A 20,857-nucleotide genomic window follows, 5' to 3' on the forward strand; every position below is an offset into this window, starting at 1 on the left:
CCCCTCCTGATGAGAACTAGTTGCATTGAGTTACATCAATCTGGTGGACTTCACAGCCTTATCCTTTTATCCGGATTGGTGTGTTGGTGCTACTCCTCTGCTGGAGTAGTCTGTGTTTTAGGGAGAGAGATTCATGTTTCATATTCTGAGGGAGAGATTTTTCTTTTCTGATCTTTGGCATCGTTGTTAAAGGGGGAGAAAGATCATGTGAAAAACTGCTTTATATGTCCTGATCTTAGGGGGAATTTGTTGGAGTTTGTTGAAGATATCTTCTTTCTTTGCATTGATTGTTTTTCACATTCATATGTTGCCATCAATGCCAAAGGGGGAGATTGTTGGATATTGTTGGTCATTGTTGGTGCTAGGATATTTTGTTGTCATTGATGTCAACATATTCCTATGTATTACTCCAGTGATTGCAGATTGGGAAGATCTTATGATCCGGTTTGTTGTTTTGTTTTGTTGATCACTATTTTGCAATGCTCGATATATCCTCCGGCATATTCCAGTGTGATCAGATCTTGTGCTGAGATTTTGGGATATTGCTTGGGATGGTCTTGTGTATCTTCATTTCAGATAGATCATGATTTGGTACTCCGCAAGTTATCTTTCTTCGTGACAGTTGTTGATTGGTTGTGTTCTTGAGCTTTCAGACATTGACCAGTGAAAATTTGATAAGTGGTGTTGGTGCACTTGTTCCTAATGTTTCTAACATTTTTGTTGGTGTTTCCTAGTCGTTTCCTATTTGTTTCGATGATCTACATTGATCATTGTGTGAGTTTTTGGTCATTTCTATGAACCGGTGATGACTTTCGTGTTATGCGGTTTTTCTGGTGGTGTAGCGTGTTGCAATTGATCTTGGCGTGATTTCTGGTGCGGTTGTGCATTTGGGAGTTTGATTTAGGACCATATTACGCTATGTAAACCATTATATTGGTCTGGTGGTTGATCTTTGTATCGTGTGTTATAATTTTGTAATTGAGAGTTGAGGGTTTAGCTGACCTTGTTTTCAAGGTTGATGATTTGTATATATAGGTGATATATTCATGTAATTTAGGGGTCAATGTTATGTCTACATTTTTAGAGAGAGGTTTATGTGCGAACAAGTGATTTATCCTTTGGTGTTGAGTTTGAGGAGAGATTGGTGTTGCAGGGCAGACATCTGTGCTTCATTGGAACTGTAATCAGGCATTTGGAGATGCTATTCTTTCAGCTCATTCCTTCCTAATTGTAGTTTGAATCTTATTGTAAGTCAGTGAGACTTCCCTTAGGGTTGTAGCCTTCCGAGCCATTATCTTTTGAGCAGTGAGCTCTAGGCAGTGTGCCTGAATGCATGTGCATTCCCCATTGTAATATTTTCACATACTACTGCAGAGTATCATCTTACTGTGGGTAGGTTCCCACCGTGGTTTTTCCCTTAACTAGGTTTTCCACATCAAATTCTTGGTGTTGTGTTGTGCCTTCAGTTTGGTTATATGTCTTATTACTATAGTTTATCGGATCTATGTTTTGTGTTTAAGTTTGGTATTCTGTGAAGATTGATTCATCCCCCTCCCCCCCCTCTCAGTCTTCCTTCTTGGTTGTTGCTAACATTAAATGCTTGAGGGGACATGATGGCTACCCTAGGGGATTTCGTTAGGGTTGACTTAATGGATATTTCTTTTATTGAAAGAATAAAAGAATGTGCAAGAGTTAAAGGATAACCATGGTCAAAGAATTGAATGCTTGAAGAGACTTATGGGTTAAATGGATGGTTGAGTTAGAAAGAAAGTCTCTAACCAAGGGTCAAAGGTGGGTTAGTTAGATTTAAGCCTTTAATGGTTTATGAAGACTTTGAGGGTTAACTTGTTGAAGAATAAAGCCTTTAATGCTTTGAGAAGTGACTCCTTCCTAATTTCTTTGTTTAGGAATGTGCAAATGTTTAGGAGAGGATTTAGATTAATTAGAAGAGTTTAGGATAATCTAAAAGAAAGGTTGGGCATGCAAGTGAGTTTGTAGGAGAATGCAAGGATGGGTTTTTAAGATTTTAAATAAATATTAATTTATTTAAATGTGCATGTGAATTTTGGATTTTATTTAGATGAAAAAAGGGGGATAAAGCATTAAATGCTTGAAGACTTGAAGAGAGTCATTAAAGGCTTAAGAGGATTCTAGAAGGACGCCATTAAAGGCTTGAAGACTTTAAAGGAAGTCAGAAAAGGCTTGAGAAGACTCTAGGATGAAACCATTAAAGGCTTGAAGACTTTAAAGAAAGCCATTAAAGGTTTGAGTTGATGGGTTTTGAATTAACCTCTGGTTTATGAATGTGCAAACCATTAAAGGGTGATTAGGCTAATAATAGGGGTTTAGACATGATTAGTAGGAAAGTTAACTTGCAACTTGCATTTTCTAGAAAGTGTAAGTGGGGGAGGAATTTTAGGAATTTAAATAACTATTAATCTATTTAAATATGAGAAAATGGATTTTAGGGATTTAAATAAACATTAATTTATTTAAATGTGAGAGATGGGATTTGGGGATTTTAAATAAACATTAATTTATTTAAATGTGAAGGAGGATTTAATTAAAAAAATGTGATTTATTTATTTAATTAATGATCTGAATTTGGTTAAATTAATTAAATCAAATAAATTATTTATTTAATTAATAGGATAAGAGGGTTGGGATGAATTAATTAAATATTAATTTAATCAATGGTTGGAAAAGGAAAAGGATTAATTAAATGTGAATTTAATTAATAGTTGGATGAATGATAATTAAACAAATATAAAATTTATTTAATCAAGTGGACAAAAATAGGTGTCTACACAAATAAATATCACCATTATTTAGCATTGAAAAATTGAAGCAAGTTGGTTATAACAAAACGATTTGAATAGATGAACAATTATAGTTTCAATAAATTAATTTTATTATCCTAATCATAGATCAGATCACTAAATCTGATCTATGTTGTATTCATTAAATATACTACGTAAGCCATGAAATAATATCTAAATATATTTTATTGGAATATGGGTATTAAAAATTGAAACTTGAATTAATTTTTCAAACATGAGGGCCTTTTGATAGGCTGCAACATCTACTGCATAGAGTAGAGTATCACCACACATTCTAATTTTTTGACTGATTTGAATGCTACACTATAGAGCTTGAAAAAAAATCATTTTGTAGAGTTCACATTCTGAAAACTGCACATGCAATTTGATGCTCTGCAAAAACGATTAGAAAATCTGTTTGATGGCAACACACACAAGAGGACAAGAAACAAACGTTAGTGTTAGCAACAAAAGATTATCCTAAATAGGCATATCAAAAGAGATACTAAGCATGAAATAGAAAGCATACAAACATAGAATAGATAAACTATACTCCTCCAAATGCTAATCAAGATGCTCATAGTTGCTCCTCCCTTGTTCCTCTCCTCTCCAAGTTCCACATGAGTGTAGCTCTCAGCTTTTAGCACTAGCCATGGATGTCATATGGAGATTCAAGATGGTTGAAAATGATAAACAAATGCTATGCAAGCGTAGATAGTGATGCTATGAAAAAGCTCTATGCTAATACCAGTATAACAACAATACTCTAATTCTTCCTCCTTTGTTTGAGGAGAAGGGTTCTATTTATAGAAGAAATGGGGAAATGAAGGGTTAAGATTGAGCAATCTTAACAAGGGTTAGGATTGAAAGATATTCAATCCATGTGAGACTTTCAACCCAATCTCATGTTGACAAGTGTTACCATGAGGAGGCTTGAGAGGAGAGATAAGGAGCATTAAATGCTTGAGGGGACATGATGGTTACCCTAGGGGATTGGGTTAGGGTTAGGTTAATGGATATTCCTTTTAGCCAAGGGATAAATGAATGTGCAAGGGTTAAATGGTTACCTTAGTCAAAGAAATAAATGCTTTGAAGAGACCCATGAGTCAAAAGGATGGTTAAGTTAGAGGAAAGTCTCTAACCAAAGGTAAAAGGTGAGTTAGCCATAAATGGTTATGTAAGAGCCTTTAATGGTTTGGAAGACTTTAGAGGTTAACCATTTGAAGACTTAAAGCCTTAAATGCCTTTCAAAGACTTTGAGGGCTTTGAGAAGTGACTCCAAGTTGCTTAAGAATGTGACAATATTTAGGGGATGGATTAAGCTAATTAGGAAGGGGTTAGAAGAATCTAGAAGGGGGTTAGGATTGCAAGTGGGTTTTGTAGGAGAATGCAAGTGGGAGGAATTTTGGGATTTTCAATTAAAATAAAATCATTTATTTCAATTAAATGGTGTAATTTGCATTTGGATAGATATTTAAATAAATATTAATTTTTTTAAATGTGAATGTGAATTTTGGATTTAAATAAATCTTAATTTATTTACATGAGAAAAAGGAAGATAAAGCATTAAATGCTTGAAGACTTTAAGGGAAACCTTTAAAGGCTTAAGAAGACTCTAGAAGGAAGCCATTAAGTTTGAAGACTTTAAGGGAAACCATTAAAGGCTCGAGAAGACTCTAGAAGGAAGCCATTAAGTTTGAAGACTTTAAGGGAAACCATTAAAGGTTTCAAGTGGGTGAGGATAAATAGGATTTTAAATAAATAATTTATTTAAAATAGTTGTGCAACTTGCATTTGTAGGAAAATACAAGTGGGTGGAGGATAAAGGTGATTAAATAAATGTTAATTTATTTAAATGTGAGAGGTAGGATTTTGGGGGAATTTAAATAAATAATTTATTTAAATGTGAGAGAAGATTTAATTAAACAAATATGATTTATTTATTTAATTAATGGTCTAAATTTGGTTAAGTGAATTAAATCAAATAAATTCAATAATTTATTTAATTAATAGGAGAAGAGGGTTAAGATGAATTAATTAAATATTAATTTAATTAATTATTGATTGATGGTTAAATAATCAAATAAATACTAAATATTCATTTAATTAAGTGGACAGATTTATGTGACTACACAATTAAATTGACATGAAGGCTCGGTGATGCTTTAAGTTCCTTCGCTCATTGTTCATGCTTAAAATGCAGAAGACTAAAATTATGGAAAATCTTGAATGCCTCCAAGCTTAGAAAAACAAGTTTAAAAGAAAAAGAAAAAAATTTAAATATTTTTTAAAAATTGTCATAAATACTTCTTAAATATGAATTTAAAAACTTAATTTAATTTAATTGCGGACTAGCAACACGGAGTGGATGTACATAAAATCTATTTTTAGCAAGAATATCTATATCCTTATCCATTGAATGATAGTTTATTATTTAATATTTTTTAAAAAATTAAAGATATATTTATCCATTTCATTCTTATACTTTTTTAATATAACATAATTTTACAATATTAATAAAATAATATATAATTATTTTTTAATATTGATAAAATAATATTCAATTTTTTTTTAACATTGATAAAATATTTACAATTTAAAAATATAAAATTAATTGAAAATACATAAGTAATATTTATTTTTTTGATAGATAATGGGTTACTTATGTATTTTTTTGATAGATAATGGGTCATAGTCGTGTAATATGTTTTATTAATAAAAGGGATTACATTATATGTTTGGTACAGTGTGGGCACCGATAGGAAAGAATCGAACTAAAAAACCTCTAGTCTTGCCCAAGGATACTATCCTGGAAAATAGCCTTTGGCTAGTAATTTACATCAAAATGTTACAATCAATCCACTCATATTGTGGATCTACCCATGTATGAAGTATAACAATACAATTTCTGAGATTCCTGAGAAATCATGCTCTCCCCTATCTGATATGAGTGGGAGCTAGAAGAATGGAGGAAAGAGCTCTGAATAAAACCGGAGTCAAACGCTTCCACCGAGAGCCCAAGATAACAACCAAATCCTTTCTCCTACAGCGTATTATTCTTGCATTGATAAAGAAAATTAAGGCATTCGTAGCTATAAAAAGATTATATGCATAAATAACATTATCCATCGCTAATCAAGGCGAAGCTAAAGCGCAAATCTACCCAATAAAGAATTTACATACATACTCAGGCCACCCTAACCGACCCTAGTCAACGGCTATAAAGAACAAACTGATGTTGCATAAAGATAAGATCTAAGATGATTTCCCTACTAAAATATTGTATGCATATAGGTTGTGAAGCATCTATAATAAAATGGTTCAAATAATGTTAAACCTAGGACCATGATAGCCGAAGACCAAGAATAAAGCTCATAGAAACCAAGTAAATTTTGTCACTGAGAGCAACTACCTCATAGAGTATTGAAGAAAAAAAGTGTCATGAATCTATAAACTTCTCATAAGCACACCAATATATATATATATATATAACAGGGTCCACAGAACAAGGCCTTATAAGATGAGTTGGACCGTTTATAAACACATATATACATATACCCATATATACGTATACATAAATATGTAAAAAATATAACCAGTGTGTGCTCGTAGCCATTTAGTGAGCAGAAGGTATAGTGGGTAGCAAACTTCATTGAAAACAAGAAAAGCAAGGGAATTTTAGACTTTACTTTCCATTTTCTGCTAAGATCGTATACAGGTTAACTTAGTTTAAAAGTTTGCAAGCATCCTGCTAAACTATAAACATTGCATATACTTGTTTGTCAAAGAGCCCTACGTCGAAAGCTGACTATAGCATTCTAATAGTAACAAAATTGTCCTAACTCTGCCAAAATAAATGGTTAAGTCCAGTATTTGCGAAAATAAGTGTCTAGAAACAAACCAGAAGGGACAACATACAAGGCCTAGGATTCAGAGGAAACAAAAAATCCCTTTCTTTCGAGATTTGTCTTCCTTAGGTCCTGGCTTAACAAAGGACTCCCTTGGGCTAAGCACAGCTGCGTTAGGTAACTCCTCATCGTTCGACACTGCTTCAATACCTTCCACCTCCAAGTAGTTGGAAAACCATCTCTTGCATGTCAGGGGTTTAACATGTAGGATCCACATCGGAAAATAGAAATTACGATGCCTAATTGGTCTATATGCAGCAAAAGCTTCCTCATCTTCAATTTCCAGAACTAGAAATCTTAGCACCGGTTTATTCTTCCACATAAATCTATCATAGTGCTTCAACTTAGGAACAGTTAGGTCATTCAATACATTGATGACCACCCTATCCAGCTCACCCAACAGATCCTTCTTAAAGACACTTTGGCACAATTTCTTTACCACCTCCCTATCTTTCTCGAAGTGCATAGACACTGCTAAGAACATGACTGCTATATCCGAGTTTTCCCTAGTTATGTCTTCATTTTTTATATACTCCTCCCCTAATGTCTTCATGACCGCTCTGATAACTAAATCATGAGGAAAAGCGAGGATGTCTCTTAACCTATCCTCTTTGATTTCCCCTGTAAAGGCCATTTGTCTCTTAAGCCCCAACAATCTCAGCAGTGTGTCCATACTGCTAACTTACTCAGACTCAGAGCTTCAATTCAAATTTAACTTACAGCAGATTAGACTATCTGTTTCTAAATGAATAAATTCTATGTGAGAGGAAATCGCCACCTTAGTAAGCGTGCGATGTAAAATCGCCATAAATAACAGTACCTCTTTACTAGAAAAGCCTGTGAGCAAATCATCCCAAAATGTCAGATAATTAAGAATGTAAGGCGAGGATGATTGGCTTATGATGAAAAACATTCTCCAAGATCAAGTTACTTAATACCGACAGTACACTTGCTTCCAGCGCAGCTCAAAGTAATCATTATTATTCTATTAATAGTGTGCACACATATCAAGGATTTGTGTGTGATCACCAAAATTTAAGCTCATGGATTAACTACACTAGTCGCGAGCTAATGAACCCGACTATGACTGAGCCTTCGGCCTTGAGATTAGGAAAGGCTAAAGGAAATACCATAGACTATTAAAATCCGACAAATAATATGTATCCCTATAGAGGTCACTGGATCAATGAATGACTGAATATACATTTAGGCAATTGAAGCCTTATCGATATAATAATAGGACTAATCCTCTTCGAGAGTCGTGGCGGCTCCTGGGATAGCCTAGTAACAATTATTTATGCTTCTATATAATACTAAATGTGTGTGTATATGGAGCTATATATATATATATATATATATATATATATATATATATATATATATATATATATATATATATATATATATATATATATATATATATATAATCTATAAATATATACACATATATATATAAATAGTTACATATAAGTTTGTGTGTGTGTGTATAAGTACACACACACACACACATATGTTTATATAGATACAGATTAACCTACACCTACTTTTTATTCACAAATACCATAAGCTCCATGGTTAGCTAAAGAGTCCACTAACATATTACCTTCCTTGTAGATGTGGTTGATCGTACTGTGTTTGAAGTATTTTAGTAGTTATGTGGCTCTAGATACCAGACTGTTTAATTTCCAGTTTGGAGTCTTGCCTGTCCTGATTACATTAATGGTTATAGTTGAATCTCCTTCGATCTCCAATCTTTTGATGCCTAAGTCTTTACAGAAGAGGAGACCTATGATGAGTGATTCTAGTTTTGCCTCATTATTTATGGTCAAACCTATATGTTTTGAAAACGTTGCTACAATTGAGTCATCCCATAAATGGACCACCCCTCCAATTCCTGCAACACCAGGGTTGCCTCTAGAAGTGCCATCAAAATTGGGTTTGAACCAACCTTTGCTTGGAGGGGACCATTTGCATTCTTTGCTTAGAGATGTTGATTTGATTCCCCTTATGCCAAAGAAGGGGGGAATAGTGAGTCCAGACCAGTTTTTCCTAACTTGTTCATCCCTAGTAGTAAAAGATAGGTTGTTGTTATGTCCATTATTTAATCTGTCATTATCTACTTCTATGATAGAGGCTTCAATTTTGTTCTAGAGTCGATCAGGGGACATTGTCTTATCTTTGAAAATCCTTCTATTCCTTTCCTTCCATAATTCCCATTAGAGGATCAAAGGAGAAATAATCCATAACAATCCATAAAGACCAGACTTGAGATGGGTTGGCCAACATAAAAGGAGTTCTAACAAATGATTGGGAAGGGTTGTAGCCCAATTTAATCTATAAATTAAATGCATCCAGCATCTATTAGCATAATTGCATCTAAGAAGTAGATGATCTACAGTTTCTTCATTACTGAGGCAAAGAGGGCATCTACTAGGACCGGCATAGCCCATCTTCTTAAACCATTCAAAAGTAAAAATTATTTTCTGCATTGTTGTCCACAAGGAAAGGACTGCCTTCTGGAGGCATAGTTTGTCCCAGCATAATGATATAGGTAGCTCTGTTTTGGAAGGGAAGGGTTTTTTGCAAAGGGAGTTATATCCATCCTTGACCTTGTAGTCTCCAGTAGAAGAAGTTGTACACATAAGATAATCATCTTTATTAGTAATTGTGATTCTCTTTGTGCACGAACTTCTGCAAGCTTTTTACTATCCTCAATAGATAAACCCAAATCATCAGATGATTTCCATCTCCATCCTCGAGATGGCTCTACTGGGTGACTGATGATATAATCAGCAATAGTTTTGCCAATTCTTTCTTCCATGCTAATTTTTTAAATTCTGATCATTAAGGATGATAAGGATTGGTGGATACCCACCCCACGAGTCTTCCCAGAATAATGCTTTATCCCCAAACCCTACATTCCAAGAGAGCTCATGAATGAATACCTCCTTGCAATTGATTAAGAAATTCCAGATTCTCAAACCTTGGGGAGGGTAAAGGATTCTAAAGATACTAGTGGGGTCTTGAGAGTCTAAATATTTACTAGCCAGGACTTTCACCCATCTTCTATGTGGTTCCTAATAAATTTTTCAAACTAATTTGACCCCTAGAGCCTTATTTTGTAACTTTTGGTCTCTAAGTCCTAACCCACCTTTGTCTTTAGGTCTGCAGAACTTCTCCCAGGGTATAAGTACAAATTTTTTCTTGTCTACCAATCCTTGCCAAAAAAAAGTTCTGAGCTTTTGGTCCAATTTCCTTTTCACTACTTTCGACAAGGGAAAACAGGTCATCTACTATTGGGGAAGGGCAGAGAGTATAGAACGAAGCATAATTAATCTACTAGATGCAAACATCCATTTGCCCTTCCAATTTTGGATTTTTTTATCAAGCTTGGTCAGAATATGCCCCCAGAGATTGGATGACCTTTGCCCTTTATCCAGTGGGAGACCTAGATATTTACAAGGAAGCGTTCCTAACTGGAAGCTTAGAATGCTAGCAATATATTTACTTAGCTTCTCTTCCGTGTTGAAAAAGAACGGGTTTGATTTTTCCTTATTGACCACTTGTCCCAAAGCTCTGGAGAACCAGTCTAGGATAAGTTTAAAATTTCTAGCTTCTACCAAACTGCTTTCCCCAAACAGCAAGGTGTCATTGGCAAATTGTTGATGTGTGATAGGGGGAATACTATTAGAGATCTTAATTCCAGCAATATTACTCAAATCATGAGATTTTTAAATGGTCCTACCTAAGGCTTGTGCCATTATGATGAAGAGGAAGGGTTATAACGGGTCACCTTGTCTCAATCCCCTTGACATTTCAAAGAAGCTCTATGGTGTTCCATTGACTAAGACTGAGATCTTGGGACTTGAAATGCATTCAAAGATTAAATTAATCCAAGCTCTGCTAAAACCAAAAGCTTCTAAACATTTGCACAGGAATCTCCAATTTACCATATCATATGCCTTCCTTATATCTAGTTTAATGAACATACTAGCTTGGTGATTGTGCTGAACAAATTGTATTGCCTCATGTGCTATAATGACTCCATCAAAGATGGACCTACCAGGAACAAATCCTAATTGATCTTCTAAAATGATGCTTGAAAACAACGGTTTTAGTTGATTGGCTAGGGCTTTTGAGAAAATCTTGTAGATAGAATTATAGAGTGAAAAAGGTCTAAGATTGTTCATACTATCCACATTCTCCTTCTTCGGGATGAGGGCTAAGAAAGTGTGATTTATTTCCTTAAGAAATCTACCTTACCGTCTTGCTCCTTCCAAGGCCTCTGCCAAATCATCACCTAAAATATGTCAGTGTTTCTTGAAGAAACATGTCGGAAATCCATCTGGACTTGGGGCCTTATCCGGATGAAGCTGGAAAAGAGCCTCTTCTATCTCCTTTTTGGTAAATTTTTTATTTAAGAGTAAATTTTGGATGTCATCAATAATTTTGGGGATGTTGTTAATCAAACTAGTTTGAGCTGCCAAATCAGAGATAAGTCCTTTGCTTAGTAAGTTGTGGAAGAAAGACACCGCTTCTGATGCTATACTTTCAGGGTCGTTTAACATTACCCCTGCCTCGCTTCTAATAAGGGTTAATTTATTGATTCTACTTCTAGTTTTTGTTGTAGCATGGAAAAATTTAGTATTTTGGTCTCCTTTCGAGATCCAAGTCACCATAGATTTCTACCTCCAAAAACATTCCTCCTTTGTCAGAATTTCTTCATGTTTTCGGAGAAGCTCTTTTTCTAACAGGAAGCTATTTTGATCCATACCTTCCCTAATAACTTTTTCGTTAAGTCGGGCTAAGGTTGCTTCTATATCCCTCTTAGAAGCAAAGATATCTCCAAACCGATCCTTATTCCACTTGATAAGTTTACTCTTAATATGTTTAATTTTAGTAACAAAAGTATATAATTTTGACCCCAAAACTTCTACTTATTTCCACCATTTTCAATATTTTCCATGAAAAACTCATTTATCATCCACATTTTCTCAAACTTGAAAGGGCATTTGTTAGGTTTAACCTCTTCCTCAATGGTTAATTGGACTAGAAAGTGGTCAGAACCTTAAATGGGAAGGATGGAGGCCTTAAAAAAATAATTGAAGGCTAGAATATCTCCTCTAAAATGAAACCTATTTAGCCTTTCTGCAACATTACTAAAAGCATGCCTTCTGTTATTCCAAGTGAAGGTGCCATTATCGGCTTTTATATCTATCATGTTGTGAGTAATAATCCAGTCTCTGAAATCTATCAGAGCTTGGGGTTCTCTTCTCAAACCACCCACTTTTTCATAGAGAGCATAGATAGCGTTGAAATCCCCTCCTAAAAACAGTTCCACTTCGGATGGGAAGTTAACACCGACCCTAATTCATGCCACACTTCCTTCTCATGTGTCAAAATGGGACCACAAAGATTAAAAAGAACAAATTTTAAGTTACAATTCAGATGCTTGACAGAAACAACCATCCAATGCTTGTTATTGGCAATCATATTGATTACAACCCGCCTAGGATCCCAAATAATTCCCAAGCCCCCTGAGGCACCTTCCGCAAGTATTGCTTCCCACTCTAAATGACCTAGTTTCTTTTTTAAGACTCCAATCTCAAATTGGTTGAGTTTTGTTTCTTGGATTAAGGTTAGTTTTGTTTTTGAGACAAGGATGCAACACTTTAGTATGCGTTGCTTGTTAGGAGCATTTAATCCCCTAACATTCCACGTTATGACCTTCATCGCTGAGTGGGAAGGAACTTCCCCTTCCCTGCATTCATGATCGATGTTATTTCCGTCTGCCCAACAACTTCCCCATCGTTATTTCTAAGCTCAGCTATGGATTCCCTGCCTTTCTTTTTCAGAATTGAGCCACAATCCAGTTTAGTCTTCCTCTCTAAAGAAAACCCTAACCCCAGCTTGTTCTCACCTAAGGCTTTACCCTCATTCCCAGGGGTTTCACTCCCCAACAGAACTGCATCATCTTCATCTATAGCAATGAATTGGTCAAAAGGACAATCCATCCCGAAGGCAAAGTCCAGACCATTCCTTACCTTGTCAAAAACAATGTTCTTATTGATCTTTATATGTTGTTCCAATAAAATCAACTGCTCCTACACATCCACTTTGAAATCCTCTGCACCGAAACTCTGCTTTACTATTAAGGTGGTCTATCCTCTTATCCCTATTCCTGTAAGAGTCTAGACTTCTACTAATACTACAATCTCCATCACCTGAGATTCCTTGAGCCGAGACCCTATCTAAAAGAGGGGTTGCTTTAACTAGCAGAGGAGAGGGTTCATTAGTAGGGTTATTAGATGAAATTTTTTTGGACTGTGAACTCTTTAAGTTCTTGGCTATTGAGAGAGGCTTGCTTTAGTTTTTTACTTCCTTTTCAAACTTTGGCGGAGCCCTAGAGGGTGACTTAATATCTACCAGATTTTGACCTGACATTCCTTTCTTATTTGGAATATATGTAATTGATACAGAATCCTCATTGTTAGAAACTTGTTCTTTCACAAGGGATTTGCATAGAAGAATGTTGGAGGCAATGATTTCCCCTTCGTAAAAGGAAAATTAATAGTCCGCTTACCTGCTTCTGAAACTAACTCAATCGGACCCAGAAGTGGATTTTACGTATCAAATTGAATGAGAAGCTTAATATCTTTTGTCAAATCTTTATACAGACCTTCGACCCCTATAAAGTCACCTAAGTGCGAGCCTATAAATTCCATGATTGCAAGGCAATGGAATTCAACCGGCAGAGGACCTATATTAACCCATCTAGCAGTTTTCTAGGTTGAAAAGTTTTAGGGTTAAAATTTGGCAGCCATTCAAAACACTGAAATACATATCCTTCACTCAAATTCACTTCGCGTTTCAAAATTTCTTTTTTAATTTCATTATTAGCACAAGTGATCAAGAAGAAATTCGAACCTAGGTTTGTCATCCATACCTCCATGAGACAATAATACCTTTGTTATGGAAATAATCACAATATTCAAGCAATGGATCCGAGTACATCCTAATACTCTTTTTATTCGGCAACTTATCTTGATGGAATTCATGATTAGAAACCCTTACCTTCGGAGAAGCTGGATTATTTTTGGCTATAACAAGATGATAAGGACGGGGCTTTCTGCTAGGGTTAGAAAACCTTGGGAATTTTTATTTCCCTGCCAACGAGGGCTTGACTGGCGCTTGAAAGATTTGATATTTTCTGCCCTCAGCCACCTTTCATTCGGGATCTTCCTATAATTCCGAGCATTCCGAGCAGAGCTAATGGCAATGCCAGATGAGTTGGGGAAAGATGACGGGAAACACGCATATTTGGTGCCATGTAGAAGAGGGTCGCCCAGATTTCCAGAAACAGCAGCTTGATCCCTTTGGGATTACAATCTCCTCTTGGCTTTCTTTCCTAGGACCACCCGCCACTCGCCTTCCTCATTGCTCTGCATCGGAGCGCTTTTAACAGCAGGGAAGTGGAAATTCGCATGACTGAAATATTGCAAAATATAATAAAAGTTAATTGAAAAATACATAACTAATATTATTTATATATAAAAAACAGAGATGCATCAATTTAATGAATGCAGCTAATCTCCATACAAAACAGCACTCCGTGCAGTTTCTAAAATCCACAAAACACAACGCATTTCTACGAAATTTTCAGTAGCTAAATCTTCATGATCTGCATCCCCATTGCTGTAAAACCACAAAAACGGACGAAAAAACACTATGATTTGTAGATCTGGAAGTTTGTGTGGAGATTAACTGCTGGCATTTAAATCGGATGGAGTTAGATTTTTACTGATGGAAGTTCTTCCATCCATCATGCTACACCTCTCCATGTAACAAGGCCTTTACAGCCTTAAAGGCACTCAAAAAATTCAATGTTAAAAGTTAATCCTACTTAAGTTAGTTTAGCCATTTATCTATCACAAAACAGGCTCAGTTGAACTTGTTCGTATATATCTTGTTTATTAAGAAGGAATCTCAACTTGAAAACCAAAGAGTGATTTAATTCGAAGCCTCAAACCTGACCACTATGCCAAAGTTATCAACAGAAATAGAATGATGCATCTGGCATACCGTTACATTGATAAAAACTACATATCAAGAGATCTTTGGCTAGGCATAGAAACATTGTCAAGGTCTCAAAGAAAAGCTGGTAATATCCTTTAAACCAGAAATATGCATACAACCTGCTTCGATCATCTCTACCAATACTTAATATTCATGGGTGAACAACTAACGTTCAAGACAGTTTGTGTGTAATTTCCACCTTATCACTTGCTCTCAAATCAACTTGAACTATGCATACAACCTGCTTCAATCATCAATATCAATACTTAAAGATTTATGGGTGAACAACTAACATTCAATACATTTTTAGCGTGATTTCCACCTTATCGTTTGCTCTCAAGGCAATAAGAGATTGAAAATCTCCCACGCACTGTTTTCTACTGCTGTAGTGGAAAGATGCAACTTGATAGATGGTATAATTAAGAGAGAAACGATCATATATGGAGCAAGGCTGTTCTAGTCACTGGAATTGTTTGATTAATCAAACCCAGTCTAGTTTCGCACATGGATTATATACTTGCTTGCTCCTTCCTATGAATCTCTGTAGTATGGCACAACATCATAGTTAATAATGCCTAATTTAACACATGCTTTTTCACTCAAACTGAGAGGGATTTGTTCCATGGATTATTTAGTTGCTTGTTCCTTTAGATGGATCTTGCTAATATGATACCCCTCAAGATTAACATAATTGATGCACCTGTTTTTACTCAAATTCAGTCTTCTACTTTTATAAATAACAGTATTAGACATCCAGTCAAAATGACCTACAACATTAAGATACCAAAAAAAGTGTACAGATTCAGAACGAGTCTTAAATGGTGTTGCAGGTGTAATCAAGTACCGGATGTAGTTATGTTAGTGATTGCATGCACTTTTTGCACATATATACAAAATTAGGAGAAATGCTACACTCGTTTCATTTTGTTTTAAAAGACGAGCAGAGAGAAGATAGAGATGACCCAATACAAACACAAAAGACATGAAATTCCATCTTTCTGTTGTACTTAAATTACTGTATGGTTATGGGAAGATACCCTGGGCAGATATTCAATGAAAATGCTTGATCTTAATACATATTGCAAAGCCTTTGTTACAAAAGGATGTGATGAATCAAACGCCAACAGCTTTGGGCTGAAAGTAAAATGTTTAAACCAAAGAGAAAACTGCCCTTTTATAGAAACAAAAACTACAAACAATGTATACGAGGCAGTGAAACAAAAGCCCGAAGTACTATACAATGTTGACTTGGAGATGGTTATGGTGAAGAAAACGCTCCTCTTTGAAGATGCATGAGAGTCCCCTTAACCAGGGCATATAAAGTTACAATATATCCTTTATGAGAGCAAAACTGCCAGCTCCAATAATTTAAATCTGTTTGTGAATTCTAATATCAAACTTCAACCAACCAAAATGCCAGCACAAAATTCAGAATTGTAATATTACACTTCCACATATTTGCCCAATTGTTCCATCTAAATAATTATGTAAAATGCATGTGATATAAGAACCAAGCGCTTAGCTGTTGCATACAACTGGCTTCAAAAGGGCTTCCAGCCAAATGACATATCACCGGTATCACCGTTTCCTGCCAGACCATTTGAAATGCCATTATCCGTGAAGTCATGTGGAAGATCTTGAACCACATCTTGTAAGTGCATGTCGTGTGGCTGAGCTACAGCACCCAAGTTGAGTCTTCCACCAAAACCACTGGATCCAATGCTGCCCACAGGCACAGCATTATTGGCTAAATTCCTAAAGCTATTGCTTCTGCCTGGGATTAGATTGCCTGCTCCACCAAGATTGCCTCCTGTATTTCCAGCTATGTTAGAAATATTGTTGTTTCCATAACCCAACCCATTGCCTACCATGCCAGCACTTCTTACTGCACTAGATCCAATGCCAAGGCTTCCAGATCCATTTAAACCATTTAGCATGTTCCCTGCAATATTTCCATTTGAACCTTGTCCAACCAATGCCTGTTGTGGTGTCCCTCCATTGTTCATCATTTCTTGTATAAGGTGTTGCAGTACATGCTGCGAAATATGTGGACTGACCTGAGATGATTGTGGATGTGTTTGCTGCAGCAAGTTTGCACCTACAGAATTTTGCTGGATGGAATTGGACAAACCAATAAGAGAAGCATTCTGAAGGCTTCCAGGCATTGAGGATAATGCACCCTGAAATGAAATGGAATGAGGACTTTGCAAGGAATTACCCTGGGGGGTTTGACTTGGTCCACCAAAAGAACAAGATGCTTCTTGCTGTAAATTATTCTGTGAAGTAGGCATTGAATTTTGGCGAAGAAGGTTTTGATAGTTACTCAGGGCTGCAGAATTGTGAGATGAATTATTGACACTTCCACCAAGGTGATTATTCATCTGGCCATTCATATTTGCATGCATAGGATTTATTTTCATGCTACTTTGGTCTGGTGTTGATCCCTGAATATTTGTTACAGGTTCTCCTTGCTGCATCTGCTGACTTTGGAGTTTAGAAGCAGCAGTGTGCCGAGGAAAATTATTTAAACTTGCTGCGACCACAACACACAATAAACCACTGATATAAAAAAATATCACTATTCAGCAATAGATGTACGGAAGCAACAAGGGATTCCTCAAGAACATTCCAGAAGATAATTGCTAAAGGGCATACAGAAGCATTCCAAAAACATAAACAATCTAGCATAGACATCTGGGACACACATACATCAAACTACAGTATTTTAATTTCAAATATCAACAGAAATTGCAAAACCAGCATCAACCATGTTAAGGCAAACATGGTTGAGTTCCTAGACAAATATATACATATATATAGAAAGGATATGCATCCACAGCCACTTCAAAACCCACATTAGAAAACTTATAAGCACAGCTGGGTAAGAAATGTATATGGATATGATGCCACATTTTCTTAGAAATGAAGATACACTGGCTCTCTAATGGTCTTTAAATTAATTCTGTACATAATTCCAGATACTTCACTAAAAATAGAATCATAACAATTTCCTGAAGTACATACTGGGATCATTCTAAGCGTGCTCTTCCCCAACAAAAAACATCATGAAGGCCACAATCCAACCAAGAAACCAATCAAGCACAAATGCACAACCAAACTTTCACGCAAGCATTAATTAGTATTACTCTCAATGAAAGAGTAAAATAGACATACAGAAAGGATCAATTATAGGTTTGCAACAAAATTGAAATTATTAATAATCTAGCAAACATGCTTACCAATTGGGCCCATGTTATTTTCCCGACTGAAGTCAATCAGATCCTTCATGCTGTTCACCACCTCAGATATCTGTTCATGAAGCCATCATAAAATTAAAAATGGAAGCCCTAAGAATGAGAGCATGTATAATTAGTTTATAAAACACCAAACAAAATCAATTCAGTTAAAACCTGCAGGCAGCGAACATATCTCTTGGAAAAGCCAAGGTCATTCAGTGACTGCAATTCTAGATTACGTGCCAGCTGCCGCCCAGTTGTCACAAACCTAAAACATCCATACAATCCACAAGAGTAAAAATATCATCATACAGTTTGCTCAGACATTTCTTAAACCCCTGCTTAACCAAGATGTCATGTATTTCCAAAAATGGAATTTGCCTCTGGGATGTTCTGAGTTCTAACAACACAACGGAACTCTTTTGCATTGCATTTCTCTCTAAACTTTTAAGTTCATTATTAAATCTCAATATATATTCAGTGAATGCTAATATAAGATCTGAATTTGACCCCCAAATTACAATAGAGGTCCAAGAAGGTAACATAAGATGCCAAAATATATTAACTTTTTCAAATATTCATTTCATTCCATATTAGGTGCTCTGTTGAGCATCAAGTTGAAATACATCCATAAATGAGAACCTATGAAGCATCCTGCTCAATTGCCCCAAAGCCTTAACAAACTTAATCTGAAAGCAAAAAATAAAGAGTATGAATATATAAGGGTAAGGTTCCAGAGTTTGGGTATACATAGAATACTGTTATAACATAATCAGCAAGATGCCAGAAGAGAACTGTGTGCCTTACAAGTTACAAACATAACAAAGCCTTGCCCTCACATCTGAGCACCCAAAGTTACTAATGGGTAGATTTCCTAGTTGTGCAGCTTGGAATTTGTATAGGTCTGCTCAAAGCAGAGTGTATCATTATTTTCAGGATTTCCGTAGGTCCAATATTCTGATATGCATGCCCCATGCACAACCAACAAAGGTAGGCCAAAGAACATTCATTAAATTTTTCATGTATTGATATACTTCATTATTACTAATATTACCCTATATGATATGATGATCATCATAAGTAGAATTACTACCGATTATTTGTAAATATTAGATCTTATTATCACAAAGAAACAGAGTACTGTTAGGTAATGCAGAGAGCTCCCATTTTCTATTATTCTGTGAAATTATTATTTAGTTATTCTTATGATGCAACAAAGGCCTGTTTTTGTGAAAAAACACAACGCAAATTTTCTTGAATTTATATACTTACGTTCTATTTCACTCTTAACAATTTGTTTGAAGAATTTGCCTGGGGTGACAATAAGAGACGTGATACTTCCAGAATCTATATTGACGAAATCAAGAATGCTTCTGGATGTAACCATGTAAGTTTTTTACATCAATGTCTCAAATCAAACTCCATGATTCATCATATATCGTGCAATCAAAAATGCTTCTGGATGTAACCATGTGCTTTTTTCACATCAATGTTTCAGATTAAACTCCATGGTCCATCATCAATTTGATATGAAACACTGACATCAAAAACTCTTATATGGTTACATCCAGAAGCATTCTTGATTTCAGGGTAAAACTTGTAATTCAGGAATATGACTTGAGCACTTCCTCACTTTGTTGGTCACATTTTGATATTCCTTCATATTCGCAAGCAACAAACATTGACTGCACAAACTTCAGAACAACTAATCTAATCTTACTCTAGAGTCTAAACTTATGTGATATATCTAACAACCAGCCAGCCCGAAAAGTTAAGGATTTAACAAATATTGCCGTGTCTGTGCTTGCTATTGTAAATTGCCAGTTTGTTGATATGTTTAGATTTGAATGCAATAGCAAGCACAGTCAAGGATTGATTTTCTTAGAACAAATGTCTAATACTAGAATTAGGTTTTTCACCATTCTATATTGATCCATGTATCATCTAATTTTTAAATGATTGATAGAGGTAGATGGTTTAAGAATTGTTTTAGACTTAACTACTTTATTAAGAACTTAATAAGAGTTTAAGAAAGACAGCAACAAGGACAGCATGACTCAATGAAATGTCTTATTGACCATACAAGACAATCATACAAACCTAGTTCCTATAATACTTGACCCCCTTGTACGACCATATTGAGTTATACTAACCATGCATAACTTATATCGCTTTCATACAACACATACTTTCAACTCCAAACTCAAAGGCATGAAAGGTACAAGGTGCACGTGCAAAAAGTTATGGGAAATGCACACCCCATATTTTATTAGGAGTCAGCATGACAGTATGCAAGCTTGTTTGTCCATCTCACTAAAATAAAAATTGATAGGGATCCTACATGGCTTGCGTTAAGAGTGTGAAAGCTAAAGATATAAACAATTTTTCTCTAAGTTTTGTGGATTGGGACGCAGTTTGGGAGAAGGCAAAAGTTTCCAAGAATTAGGAAATAACAGGGAACGGCTATTACAAATTTTAACTAATATATGAAAACTTAATATTTGAATTTTAAAATACAACTAAAATGAAAAGATCTCGAACAAACTAGAAGAATATGAAATTTTAAAAAGTAATACTAAATACAATGTGTCATATATACAGTAACAATCCACGGGTTGCATAATCTATCTGATAATCATAACGTGTATCAGGATTTATATTGCATCAATTTAAGTTACAAACTAAGTATTCAAAAGTATGAACTGAGAAATGCCAAAAAAAGAAATGCTGCATTCATACTCCATGACTACATCGAGTAAGAAGCTCCAATATTTGAGAATCATCCAATGGACATCTCAGAAGCTGGCTCCTCATCACT

At 35.4% G+C, this 20,857-nt stretch overlaps 1 protein-coding gene across 3 annotated transcripts in view; it reads right to left on the reverse strand.

The window, feature by feature from the left end:
* Positions 1 to 15,852: 15,852 nt before the first annotated feature.
* The window catches only part of LOC131074005 (probable transcriptional regulator SLK2), a 33,024-nt gene continuing 28,019 nt past the window's right edge, over positions 15,853 to 20,857 (reverse strand). For all 3 annotated transcript variants that reach the window (XM_058010565.2, XM_058010563.2, XM_058010564.2), the window contains 3 exons: positions 18,214 to 18,307; positions 18,043 to 18,112; positions 15,853 to 17,336 (listed from right to left, as the gene is read on the reverse strand). In XM_058010565.2, the coding sequence (XP_057866548.1) occupies positions 16,345 to 17,336; positions 18,043 to 18,112; positions 18,214 to 18,307 (1,156 nt within the window). In that variant the 3' untranslated portion in view covers positions 15,853 to 16,344. The remainder of the gene's footprint in view (positions 17,337 to 18,042; positions 18,113 to 18,213; positions 18,308 to 20,857) is intronic.

The sequence above is a fragment of the Cryptomeria japonica genome, chromosome 9, assembly GCF_030272615.1.
Source record: "Cryptomeria japonica chromosome 9, Sugi_1.0, whole genome shotgun sequence".
Classification (NCBI taxonomy): domain Eukaryota; kingdom Viridiplantae; phylum Streptophyta; class Pinopsida; order Cupressales; family Cupressaceae; genus Cryptomeria; species Cryptomeria japonica.